Source organism: Ursus maritimus, unplaced genomic scaffold (assembly GCF_017311325.1).
Source record: "Ursus maritimus isolate PB19 unplaced genomic scaffold, ASM1731132v1 scaffold_17, whole genome shotgun sequence".
Classification (NCBI taxonomy): domain Eukaryota; kingdom Metazoa; phylum Chordata; class Mammalia; order Carnivora; family Ursidae; genus Ursus; species Ursus maritimus.
In genome coordinates, this window is record NW_024424119.1 from 39,038,321 (window position 1) to 39,051,488 (window position 13,168).

A 13,168-nucleotide genomic window follows, 5' to 3' on the forward strand; every position below is an offset into this window, starting at 1 on the left:
TCGCTGGCTGTCTCTATCTCTGTCGAATGAATGAATAAATAAAACCTTTAAAAAAAAATATTCCAGGCAAACTCTTAGAAGAAAATAGAGGAGTAAATCCTCACGACTTTGGATTAGCAAAGCCTTCTCAGATATGGTGCCAAAAGCCTAAGTGACGAAAGAAAAGAAAAGATAAATTGGACTTCATCAAAATTTTTAAAAATTGTGTTTCAAAGGATACTATCAAGAAACCGGAAAGATAATCCACAGAAGAAAATATCTGCAAATCATGTATCTGATAAGGGACTTGTATTTAGATTATATAACAAACTCTTAAAATCCAACTATAAAAAGACACGTAAGCCAACTGGAAAATGGGCAAAGTACTTAAACAAACATTTTCTTGAAGAAGATAAACTAAAGGCCAATAATTACATAAAAAGATGCTAAACGTCATTTGCTATGAGGGAAATGCAAATCAAAACAACAATGACATACATAAGCCACCCATTAGGATGGCTATAATAAAAAAGAAAGATAATAAGGAATGTTGGCAAGGATGTAAATAAATTGTAGCCTTCACACACTGCTGGCGGAAATGCAAGAAGGTAGAGCTGCTTGGAAAATAATTTCACAATTCCTCAAATAGTTATACACTGAGTTACCATATGATCTAGTAATTCTACTACTAGAGAAATGAAATCATATGTATGCACAAAAATTTACCCACAGATACTTATAATAGCTTTATTCATACCAGCTAAAAACTGAAAACAACCTAAATGTCCAACAACTAATGGATGGATAAATAAAATGTGCTATGTCCACACAATGGAATATTATTTGGCCATTAAAAAAAAAAGCTAAGTGCTGATACATGCTACAACACAGATGAACCTTGAATACATTATGCTAAGTGAAAGAAACCAGTCACAAAAGATCCCATACTGTATGTGTCATACTGTGTTTTACAACACAAGAAATGTATAGTTGGTCTTCGTCCCCATTTCTGGCAAGGAACTCCTAAAGCCCTTGGAATTTCCTAAGTGTTGAGAATGATAAAGGTATATTTAGTTGTTAATGAGGTGACTTTTGGAAAACCTCTCCATTGCCCAGAGAAACAACCATGTGATCAGAGGGCTGGAATTTTAGCCCCATTCCTCTGACCTCCAGCAAGAAGGGCTGGAGGTTGCATCAACTGCCAATGGCCAATGGTAGAGTCAATCGCGTGTATGCAATAAAGCCTTTGCAAGAACACAAGAGGATGGGGTTCAGAGAGCTTCTGGGTTGGTGAATACATGGAAATTCTGGGAGAGTGGTGTGGAGGTAGAGGGTATGGAAACTCTGTGCCCCTTTCCCATACCTTGCCCTACGTATCTCTTCCATCTGGCTGTTCCTGAGTTATATCCTTTTATAATAATCAGTAATCCAGTAAGTAAAATGTTTCTGTGAATTCTGTGAGTCTGTCTAGCAAATTGATCAAATCCAAGGAGGAGGTTGCTGGAACCTCCAATCTATAGCCAGTGGGTCAGAAGCATAGGTTATAACCTGGACTTCAAGTGGAGTCTGAAGTGGCAGGAGAGGGGAGGCAGTCTTGCAAGACTGAGCCCTTAACAGGAGGTATCTTATACTATCTTTGGGTAGATAGTGTCAGAATTGAGTTGAATTGTAGGATACCCAGCTGGTATGAGAACACTGCTTGTGGTTTGGGGAACTACGCCCCCTCCCTATGTTGGAATTGTTGTATGATTTTACTTTGATTCCATTTATATGAAATGTCCAGAATAGGCAAGTCTAGAGAGGCAGAAAGTAGACTAGTAGTTGCCTGTCTGGAGGAGGGGAAAAAGTGGGGAGTGGATATTAATAAGTATAAGATTTCTTTTTGTGTTGATGAAAATGCACTAAAATTGATTGTGATAATTGCACAACTCTACTAAAAACCACTGAATTGGAATGGGTGAATTATATGGATATGAATCATTTTTCAATAAAGCACTACTATAAACCAAACCAAACCAAAGAGTATAGGGTTTGAAGTCAGACAGACTAGGGTTTGAGTATTTGAATAGCTCCAACTATTGACTGTGGGACAGTTATTTAATCTAAGTCTCAGTTTCCCATATATAACATTGGGATAGTAATATCCACCTCACATAATAGTTATGAGGTATACAGGAAATAAATATATGTGCAATGCCCCTCATTCAACTGCATTCATCTGAATATAACAAGCCACAGAGGAATAGGGGATATTGTTATACATTCTTCCTCTTACTCTACTTAGCCATGTGCTCCCTCCTGGAAGCTAGGAAGTTTATGCATGGTTCTTCCCAATGTTTTTGCATTTTGCCCTTGTCTCCATAATTTGATAGCCTCAACCCCTTCTTTATCCTGTCTATCAAGCTAAAAAAAGTGCTATATTTACTCTAATATGTATGTATTTATTAGGAGCTTAATATGTTTTTTAAACTATGCTGCTTTTGTTTTTTTCTTTGCTGGTGGTTTTCTAAAAATTAAAATAGTTATTATTTTTGTTAGTGCTCTGTCTCAAGTTATAGCTTTGACTACAGAAGCCAATTTTCTTGTATGTCCTGTTATTTTTAGTGTGTAATTTTGTAGAACATAAGATTTCTTAAGAACACACGGCAGAAAATGCCCATATATGTTAAAACACAGTACACCAACAAGTTAGTAAAAGAATTGAGGCCTTAGGATCGATATTAAGAAGTAACAAAAATAGACACAAGGAACAAAGAGACGGGAGAAAGAGAGGAAAAGCAAGATTTAGGAACTCTAGGTAGTGCTAATGATCAGAATGCTTATTCCTAAAATCCATTAGGTAATAAAACTGTAGTAGCAGAATTATTTAAAATTAAATTTTAACATGGGAAATCTCTATACTTTCTGCTCAATTCTGCTATGAACCAAAACTTCTCTAAAAATAAAGCCTATTAAAAATTAAATCTTGCTATATGAGACAAAATTGAAATTAATAGCTTAAACACACATAAAAAGTGGCATTTAGAAGTTCATGGCTAGTAAAGCAGTTTGCAGTGTGTCAGAGACTAAAGCTCCTTTTGTTCCACTCTTTCACTCCTATATTTAGTTCTTGTCAGTATAGTCCAAGCTGGTTGCTGGAGCCAGTCATTACATCTCTATTCCAGCATTGGGAAGAAGAAAAGTGAAGGAGAAAAACATGCTGCTTCCTTTTAAGCACATTCCCCAGAAATTGCATAAGCCTCTTTTGCTTAATACCCCATTGGGAAGAACTTAGTCGTATGGGTATGTGTAGTTACAGGGAGGCTGAGAAATGTAAATGTGATTCTAGGTGGTGCCACAGGTCCACCTTCTTTGCCGTGGACTCTATCTTGGTACTGCAAAATGAATGGAAGGTCAGATAAGATTGGGCATCCATTCTTTCAGGGCCTCCATTTCTCCCATACATGAATCTTGTTTGAGTCAAAGTAGCTAGATCATTGCCTTCACTGAGGACTTATTGCATATTCTCGCTCTATGCCTTCAGACTTGCTCTTTCCTTTACCTGAAAAACTTTCTCTCAAGTTAGTTTCTCCTTCAATGTCCAGCTCAAGCTCAATTCCTACTTCTTTGTAAAGCTAATCTCTCCTGCTTATAAATGCACAGCCTTACCAATCTAACTCATAAAATGAAGAGATCTTAGAGATCATCTTGTTTCTTGTTACTTTAAGTAGGTTCTTCGGTCAGCAGTATCAGCACACCTTAGAGCAGAATCTGGGCAGTATCTGGGGTGCCCTGTTGGCTCAGTCAGTTAAGCATCTAAATCTTGATCTCAGCTCAGGTCTTGATCTCAGGGTCATGAATTCAAGCCCTGTGTTGGGCTCCATGCTGGCCATGGAGCCCACTTTAAAAAAAAAAAAAAAGTGCAGATTCATAGGCCCCCAACACAGACCAACTGAATAAGGATCTCGTTTTTAATAAGATTATCAGGTGATTCATATGCACATTAAAGTTTGAGAAGCACTGATCCAGTATCATTACACTGATAGAGAGTGAGGGTCAGAGAGAGAAGATGACTGCGTACTTGACTTTTCAAATCAAGACTTGAAATCCACATTTTTAAAAAATTCATGGAGCAGAGTTCTTTTCACTACACATTCCTGCTTCCTCACTGCTCGGTTTAGTCATGGAATAGGCACTTTGTATTGGCCTTATGCCTTGTGATAGACTTTATGATGGTCATCTTATATTATCATTTAATTCTTACATGGTTAATTTTTTTATGTCTATATATTATCTTCCTAACCTGACTTTTAAATTCCTAGATGATGGAAATGGTATATTGGGTTTCTTTGCATTTTGAGTCTGGACACATTTAAATTGGTTATTTGTTTCTTTCCAGCACATTAAGGAAAACTTAAATTACTAAAACCTGAAAATGTGAATAATAACTAAATCCTTCCTGGGTCTGATCAGCACTCTTTGTACAAAGTGAAGAAACAGAGTAAATTATTTACCTTTGAACTGAAATCTCTAATTTATGTCTATATTAACAAGGTAGACTGGGTTAGATGTTCTTCCTTGTATTATGTATGCTCTGTGTTCCTATCTTTTTCATCGTACTTCCCATATTGTGTTGTAATTATTTATTTATAAATCTCTACTCCCTATTTTTTTGTGTTCTTTGAGAGTAGAGACTGTGTCTTATTCATTTGTGTATCCTGTATCCAGCACACAGGATTGTATATAATAAAGATTTGATGAATGACTTAAGAAATAATAAATAATCTTTTGACAAATTTATGTTAGAAAATAGCCTTAAATCTGCATTTATACTACAAGAAAAAAAGACCAATTTTAATATAAAGTGTCCTATAGACACATTCTACAAGAAGTTTACTTATTGATTAAAAGTATAACATATTTGCTTTATTTTTCTGTGTGTTTTACAACACAAATGCATAGAGAACAGTTAATATGTGATAAATGAGGCTAAAATAAGAAGGGTATAAATCACTTCTATTAACCTCTCTTTCGTGGCTCAGAATTAGGACTTTTCCTTCAGATAAAAGAATAAAATCTGTGAGGATACAAGGGAAAGGATCTTCTCTCTGCAGGTGTCTGGAGAACTTACAATTTCTTTCCTAGATGTAAAGAGGAAATTGAGGTTAAGGACACATACTTCTCTAGGAACTCCTCCACAAAGAGACTTGCTTTCCATTGATCCAACACTGAAATATCATCTGTCATTCCCCACACTGAAACAGCTGAAACTAGAAAGGAAAACGATAAACATAAGTTTCTAGAATTTTCTTTTGCAGCTAATACAAGGAAGCCAAACATGAACCTTTTACATTATGGTGTTATCTTTATTTGTTCACAAATGTAATGTTTCCCCAAATTTTACCAGACTCCAAGTATTTAAATAACCTTTCTCATGATTACAATTCACCCCCCAAAACCCCTCAATTATAGTCAGAACAATATCACCTGAACATATCATCCTCATTTTTACATCCTCTCTTTTGCTAATACAGCACTACCATCCTAGATAGTCCTGTTCAACAGCTCATATTGTTCCTCATAAACTTTTATTATTAACCATCTCAGCTTGTTCTGACATATTCTCCTTGAAGGACCATAACTGTCAGTAGCACTCACTCTGGTACATCATCATACACGGCCATATTTTAAAATTTTAGATATCTATAGCTTGTCTCTCAAATTAGACCCTTGGTTCCTTAAGAGAGAGATCATGTCACATACTAATGTCAGAAGAAGCAACTGAGTGAAGTTAAGAGTCAAAGGACCTGTATTCTGCCACCAATGTTACATCTTACTAGTTTTGTTATCTTGAACATCTGAGTCTGTGTGTCGTTGAAAAAAATTCAAGTTTAGTGGTTAGGAGTACAGATTCTGGAATCATCCTGACTAGATTTTAATACTTGTATTGCTACTTATTAAGTGTATGAGCTTGGGTAAACCTCTCAACCCCTTTGTACCTGTATTCCTTACCTACAAATTAGGAATAATAATAATAATGGCCTTTTCGTAGTGTTGTGTAGATTAAATACGATGAGACATATAAATTGCTTAGGACAGTGACTTACATATTGTAAACAAAGTTTAGGGATCCCTAATGGGGATGCCTGGGTTGTTCAGTCCATTAAGCATCTGCCTTCAGCTCAGGTCATGATCTCAGGGTCCTGGGATCGAATCCTACATTGGGCTCCTTGTTCAGCGGGAAGCCTGCTTCTCCCTCTACCTGCCACTTCCCCTGCTTGTTCTCTCTCTCTCTGGCAAATAAATAAACAAAATCTTAAAAAAAATTTTTTGGCTGTTAATGTTATTACCTTTTTCAAAAAAAGAAAAAGAAGTAGGAAAAAGTGATGAACTCATTTTTCCTTCTGTACATTTATTTATTTACTTTTCCTCCTGTACTTTTAGATAAGCAGTTTAATGAAAGCTATTCTTTATCTTATTTCCAACCTGATTGAGATTCATTCCATTTTTATAATATTCTTTGCAAAATGAAGACATTCCTTCCTCATGTCCTTACTTCCTTTCTTACACAGTTTAGTCTCCATAGCTAGTTCCATAACCACTACCTTACAAAGACCCTGGATTCCTTTGCCTCTCTTTCCCTTGTACTAACTTAGGAAAACCCCTTGTGTACATACAACTCTCCGCCTTGTGTACATACACTAGAACAGCTGAAAATTATTGGAAAAAGATCATCCAGTCATGCTGAATGAACTCATTTCAGATTATGACCATAAATTTCAAATGGGCATCCAACATTGACAGATGATAATAGTACACCTTCCTGGGGTGCCTGGGTGGCTCAGTGGTTAAGTGTCTGCCTTCAGCTCAGGGAGTGATCCCAGCATTCTGGGATCGAGCCCCGCATCAGGCTCCTCCGCTGAGAGCCTCCTTCTTCCTCTCCCACTCCCCCTGCTGGTGTTCCCTCTCTTGCTGGCTGTCTCTCTGTCTGTCAAATAAATAAATAAAATCTTTTTTTTTTTTTTTAAAGTACACCTTCCTAAGCAAACTGGCATTCTCATTCTTCTTCTTCTTCTTCTTCTTCTTTTTTTTAAAGATTTATTTATTTTAGAAAGAGGGAGAAAGCGAGTGTGTGGGCAGGGGAAAGGGCAGAGGGAGAAGGAAGAATCTCAAGCAGACTCCTTGCTGAGTGTAGGGCTTCATCCCAGGACCCTGAGATCATGACCTAAGCTGAAGGCAGATGCTTAACGGATTGAGCCACCCAGGTGTCCCTATCTCACTTGTCTTCTTATCTGGTTCTGCCTTTTAACTGTTGGAGTGTTCTAGGGCTCTGTCCTAGGTGCTCTGCTCAATGAATACTCATGCTTTCAGTGACTTCATCCACTTACATAAGTTTATGTGCAATCCATATATGATTACCCTAATTTGAAACTCCAGCAGTACTCAAGATCTGTATAATGAATTGTCTCCTTGATGTCTTCATGTAGATGCCTAAATAGACATTTTAACCCGGCCAAAGCAGAGCTATTGACTCTAGCCACAAATTGGCTTCCCCATGAGACTCCTTATCTTAGGAAACAGCACTGCCACCCACCCAGCTGCTCAGGTCAAAAACCTAGAAGAAATTCTTTATTGTTCTATTTTTTCTTTATCCCTCTCACTGTTGGCTGGACCTAAAATAATCTCAATTCAACCACTCCTCACACCTCCATTGATCTAAGCCTAGTTCAAGACACTATCATCTTTTATGTGGAGTGTAGATTCACCTATCAATCTAGATTCTGAACCACCAATATGATAGCTTTCTGATTGATTTTATCATCCCTACTCTTTCCCAATTCCTACCCCTTCCATACTCCAGACAACCAGAACGATTTTTCTTTTTTTTTTTTTTTTAAGATTTTATTTATTTATTTGACAGAGACAGAGACAGCCAGTGAGAGAGGGAACACAAGCAGGGGGAGTGGGAGAGGAAGAAGCAGGGGCATAGCGGAGGAGCCTGATGTGGGGCTCGATCCCATAACGCCAGGATCACGCCCTGAGCTGAAGGCAGATGCCCAACCGCTGTGCCACCAGGTGCCCCCAGAACAATTTTTCTAAAGCATATATCAGATTATGTCACTCCCCTTTTAAAAACTGTCCAATCATTTGCCACATTAGCCATAATATAAACAAACAAATAAACTCCATATTATGGCCTACAATGCCTTATATTTTTTAGAAGCTGCCTACTTCTTAGATATCCCCTTTTCATTAACCTGTCACAGTGGCCTAATTTTCTGGTCCTAAAACTCATCAAGTTTATTCCTGAGTCAACTCTGCATTTGTTTGAAAGGCTTCTCCTCCATATCTTTTTATTGTTGTTGCCTTCTCATCATTCAGATCTCAACTCAAATGTCCACTTCCTTCCCTAAGCATCTTAGAAAATAGTGCTCCCTAATCAATCTTGTATCACATTACCCTATTGTGTCTTCTCTACACATTTATTAATACCAGACATTAGCTTATATATGTAATGGTTTTATTGCTGCATCCTTCTTACCAGTCTGAAAACCCACTGAGGGAAGAAACTACTTCTGTCTTATTAGTAACTGTCTTTAGCACCTGTAACAGTACCTGGTACATAATATATGCTAAATTAATGTTGTTAACTGACTTGACTTCTCTATGGAAGTTACCTCTTTCTTAAATCCATGACATGATAAGAGTAAAAGATAATATTTTGTACATATACATTTAAAAATAGTTTTATGTGCAGTATATCATAACATTTTAAAGTAGCCCTCCTACGGTTGAGCAAGATCCTATTACAACACAACAAATGTTTACAATGCTAGAGTATTTTAAGACTTCATCATCTACATATCTTTTATTTGTTCTATTCATATCTAGTATAAGTGTCCCAATTCCCTACTTTGTCACCTAAATTCTGTCATAAAAATATTAATTTGTAACCTTCTTGGAGTTCTTTTTTTTTTTTAAGATTTTATTTATTTGAGAGAGAGAGAGCGAGAGAGAGCACGAGAGGGGAAGGGACAGAGGGAAAAGCAGACTCCCCGCTGAGCAGGGAGCCCAACGTGGGGCTCAATCCTGGGACTCCAGGATCATGACCCGAGCCGAAAGCAGATGCTTAACTGACTGAGCCACCCAGGTGCCCCTCAGAGTTCTGATATGAATAAATGCAATGTAGTTTTATTCATAAGAAAAGCACATTTTCTTAATAATTTATTGTGCTACACTCTGATATCACTTTTAAGATAGACTTTTGAGAAATAAAAATAAAACATACCTCTCATCCATGGCCTCCTAAATTTATTATCAGTAACTCCTGCATCTTGATATAAACATGAAGGGACTCGAAGCAATAAAGCATCTCTGCAAAACTTCTTTCTAACTATATTCTATGTAGGAAAGTAAGATTATAAAATCTTTTAATACATTTAACAGATGCAACTATCAATATTCAGAATATTAAAATTCTTTATTCTTTTAAATTCATATTATTTAAAGGTAATACCTGCTCATTATAAGATATAAAATAACACAGAACACATAACTGAGAAAATCAAGGTCCCTAGTGATATCAGTAATAGTTTGGCATATTTTCCACAGACTTCCTTTCCTAGGCTAGGCTAAAGTGTGTGTGTGTGTGTGTGTGTGTGTATGTTTGACAAAAACAAGATCACATCATTTATACAGTATGCCATTTAGCAATGTGCTTTTTTTCACTTAACAGTATAATATGGCTGTCTTAATTTTGTTTAGCATGTCTTTGCATTATTAAACTTGTGACAACCAATAAATAAGTTTCTAACTTAAAAAAAATCAACAAATAAAACTATTTCTTCAACCTCATTGTCTATGGTGTGCCTCTGAAAAATGTCCCACTATTCTCAGATTATCAAAATCCTATTTATCTTTCAAGGCCCATCTTAAGCAATATCTCCTCTATGAAGCTTTTCCTCAGTAACTCTCAACTTCCCACAAAATTCATTATTCTATGTATTTGGACAAATGATAGTTTCTTGCATTATTTCCCAAGAGTTTTATGTTTGCTGAAGGTGTTATACATATTAAATAAGAGGTCTTAATTACCCAAGAATAAACGGTACAAAGAAAGAAAAGATGAGTTAAACTAATTTATATAAAATGAGGACCAAAGATTCATTGCAAAACAGAAAAAAAACTTGATTAATACTTTGTCTAAGAAAAATGAAGTAAAGTTATAAAAATTAAATTTTATAGCTAACAAAATTTTGTTTATAATTAGCTTGTAACCATAGCTAGTTTTTTGTCAAAAATTTCCCACAAACTGTATTATATAATGATATGCATGATATTAGTCATTTTGTCACCTTTGATTAAGATATTTTTAAAAAATATTTAACCAAAATATTCTCAAGGCATCTCTGACTCCTTTAATATTTGAACCATTCTCTTCCTCTTATCTGTAACTAATCTAATGTCACAAGGTCTTCATTTGACAATAGCTTTACCCGTTGAGTGGTTCCTCAACACTGTTTCCATGAACTTTACAAAATTCCACAACTTTTGCAAGATTTGCCATCAATCACTATCATATTTATAGTATATCAGGGGGTGTGATTCACCAGTGAGAAACTAAGACATCATGGGCAAGGATAAAAGTTTAAGGATGTTTGAATACAGACTAATTTTGAAGTGGCCAATATATTCACAAATATATTTGGTTAATGATAACTTCTTTTTTTTTTTTTTAAAGATTTTATTTATTTATTCGACATGTTAGAGACAGCCAGCGAGAGAGGGAACACAAGCAGGGGGAGTGGGAGAGGAAGAAGCAGGCTCATAGCGGAGGAGCCTGATGTGGGGCTCGATCCCATAATGCCAGGATCACGCCCTGAGCCGAAGGCAGATGCCTAACCGCTGTGCCACCGAGGCGCCCCAGTTAATGATAACTTCTGATTCCCTACCATGTATATGTTATAATAACACATTTACCTCCCAGTTATGAAGAAATAATAAAACCTGAAGATGTCTAAATATCTTTCTTATTTCCTATAAAATGTAACAGCTTTAGGTACATTGGAATAATTTTTTTTTCCTGGTAATGAGGTGAAGGTTATAAAGAAAATCAAAATTTAACTTGTCAATTAAGATCATAAGAATAATGAATTGTTGTATGATGACTATTCCAATTAGATTCTTAACAATGTACTGGACTTGAATCTCAGCTTTGTATAAGCTGTTTAAGTTCTCTAGACATCATTTTCCTATCCTGTAAAATTGTAAAATCTAGCTCTTGGAGCAGTTATGATGATCAAATGGCATAATCCATCAAAAGAGCAAATGATATAATCCAGCAAAAGAGCAAAGTATCTGGCCCATAGCAAGTGGTCAATACATGCTGTTATTGTTATTTCCTCATAAAGATAACTGAGACTGCTTTTCCCCCACTCTTTTCAAGGAAGATCACTCAAGAATGTTCATATAAAAACAGCCCAAATATGTCAAGTTTCCATTTTCTTCTGCTGACAACTTCAAATTCACAATACGTTGTCAACAATTTCCTTCCAAAAGTGGTGTTTTTAAGGTACATTGGAAGTGGGAAGAAATTTTAAATAAATCTCAAAGTAATTAGACTAAGGATTAATCTAACGACTACTGCAAAATTATCATCATCATGTAGTGAATGCAGATAGTACTTTTCATATCATAATTCTTAGTAGTTAGTGACCCAGTAACACTCTACCTCATATAAATAGTCTATTGCACAATATTTGAATGTTGAAAACATGTCTTCTTTCCTTGAAAGCAGTACAAATTTCGTATCTGGAAATATAAAAATTAAAATCAAATGTTGGTAAAATAGCAAAGCAAGGAGAAGAAAACCATTCTTAATCACAAAACTTTAGTTCATTCATTTTTAAAGGCACTGAATGATAAAAACATTAACTATAAAAATAACACTTATTATTATGATTTAAATCTAATATGAAAATAATGAATGCTGATATAAAATCATTCATCTGGGGCGCCTGGTTGGCACAGTGGTTAAGCGTCTGCCTTCAGCTCAGGGCGTGATCCCGGCGTTATGGGATCGAGCCCCACATCAGGCTCCTCCGCTATGAGCCTGCTTCTTCCTCTCCCACTCCCCCTGCTTGTGTTCCCTCTCTCGCTGGCTGTCTGTCAAATAAATAAATAAAATCTTTAAAAAAAAATCATTCATCTATTTTTCACACATGTTCATAATTGTTTAATCCACACAACTTCTGGTTGGTGGATTGAAATATATATTCTGTGATCATCTTGTTGCAAAAGAGGCAGGAATTCGCAAGACTGGTACAGTGGTTTTCTCAGGATAACCATATTTCTTAAGTGGTCTTGAAATAGAATAACCACAGGAAAAACTGTGCTGAAGCAGGGGAGAAGAATCTGGGAAATTTCAGTCTCTTAAAAAATAAAAAGCTCAGGGGTGTCTGACTGGCTCAGTTGGAAGAACATGTGACTCTTGATCTTAGGGTCATGAGTTCAAGCCCCTGTTGGGGGTAGAGTTCACTAAAAAAAATAAATAAAAACTTAAAATAAAAAGGCTGAAGTTAGAATTCCCTAATAGCTCATTTGGAATAAAGCCACTAAAACATATTATTCCTGGTCAATGGGTCATTATGGATAAACAAACAAATTCATCTAATGAATCAGTAAAATTTAGAATGCTGAAAGAGTCCAAGATGATTCTCATTTATGTGAGAACCAGAGCAATTACAGCTTATAAGAGTCACTCTAGAACAGAGTCCAGTGTATCAGATAGTTCTTAGCATTTTGATCAGTTATGTTTTGGGGAATTCAGATGTAAGATAGAATCTTCATATAGTAGTTTGTCAGTAAGTTTTTAGTGAGTGAAATAAACATTTTAATCTGAATGGTTTTGCCTTAGTTTTGTTATTATTTTAAATTTGTTTGAGGTTTGCCTGTTTCCTTATCTATGATGAAGGTACTGCCCCAGAAGACCTTAAGAGCTCATCTACATTAATTAGCTATGAATCTACTCCTATTTTCAGTCATCATCGAGTGAACATTCTTAACTACTCAACTACTGTATTAAAAAAACTAAGAGCAAACTGGTTTGGAATACAATTACTTTATTTGATTAATGAATCAGAAGACATTTTGGATATTACAATAAGCTTTCCAATGAAAACAAACCCAATAAGCTATCTGAATTATTTTT

At 35.8% G+C, this 13,168-nt stretch overlaps 1 protein-coding gene across 1 annotated transcript in view; it reads right to left on the reverse strand.

The window, feature by feature from the left end:
- The window catches only part of SHOC1 (shortage in chiasmata 1), a 77,735-nt gene extending 66,001 nt beyond the window's left edge, over window positions 1-11,734 (reverse strand). The window contains exons 1-3 of the mRNA XM_008707945.2: window positions 11,690-11,734; window positions 9,248-9,359; window positions 5,138-5,228 (exon numbers count right to left, since the gene is read on the reverse strand). Of these exons, the coding sequence (XP_008706167.2) occupies window positions 5,138-5,228; window positions 9,248-9,359; window positions 11,690-11,734 (248 nt within the window). The remainder of the gene's footprint in view (window positions 1-5,137; window positions 5,229-9,247; window positions 9,360-11,689) is intronic.
- Window positions 11,735-13,168: the final 1,434 nt, after the last annotated feature.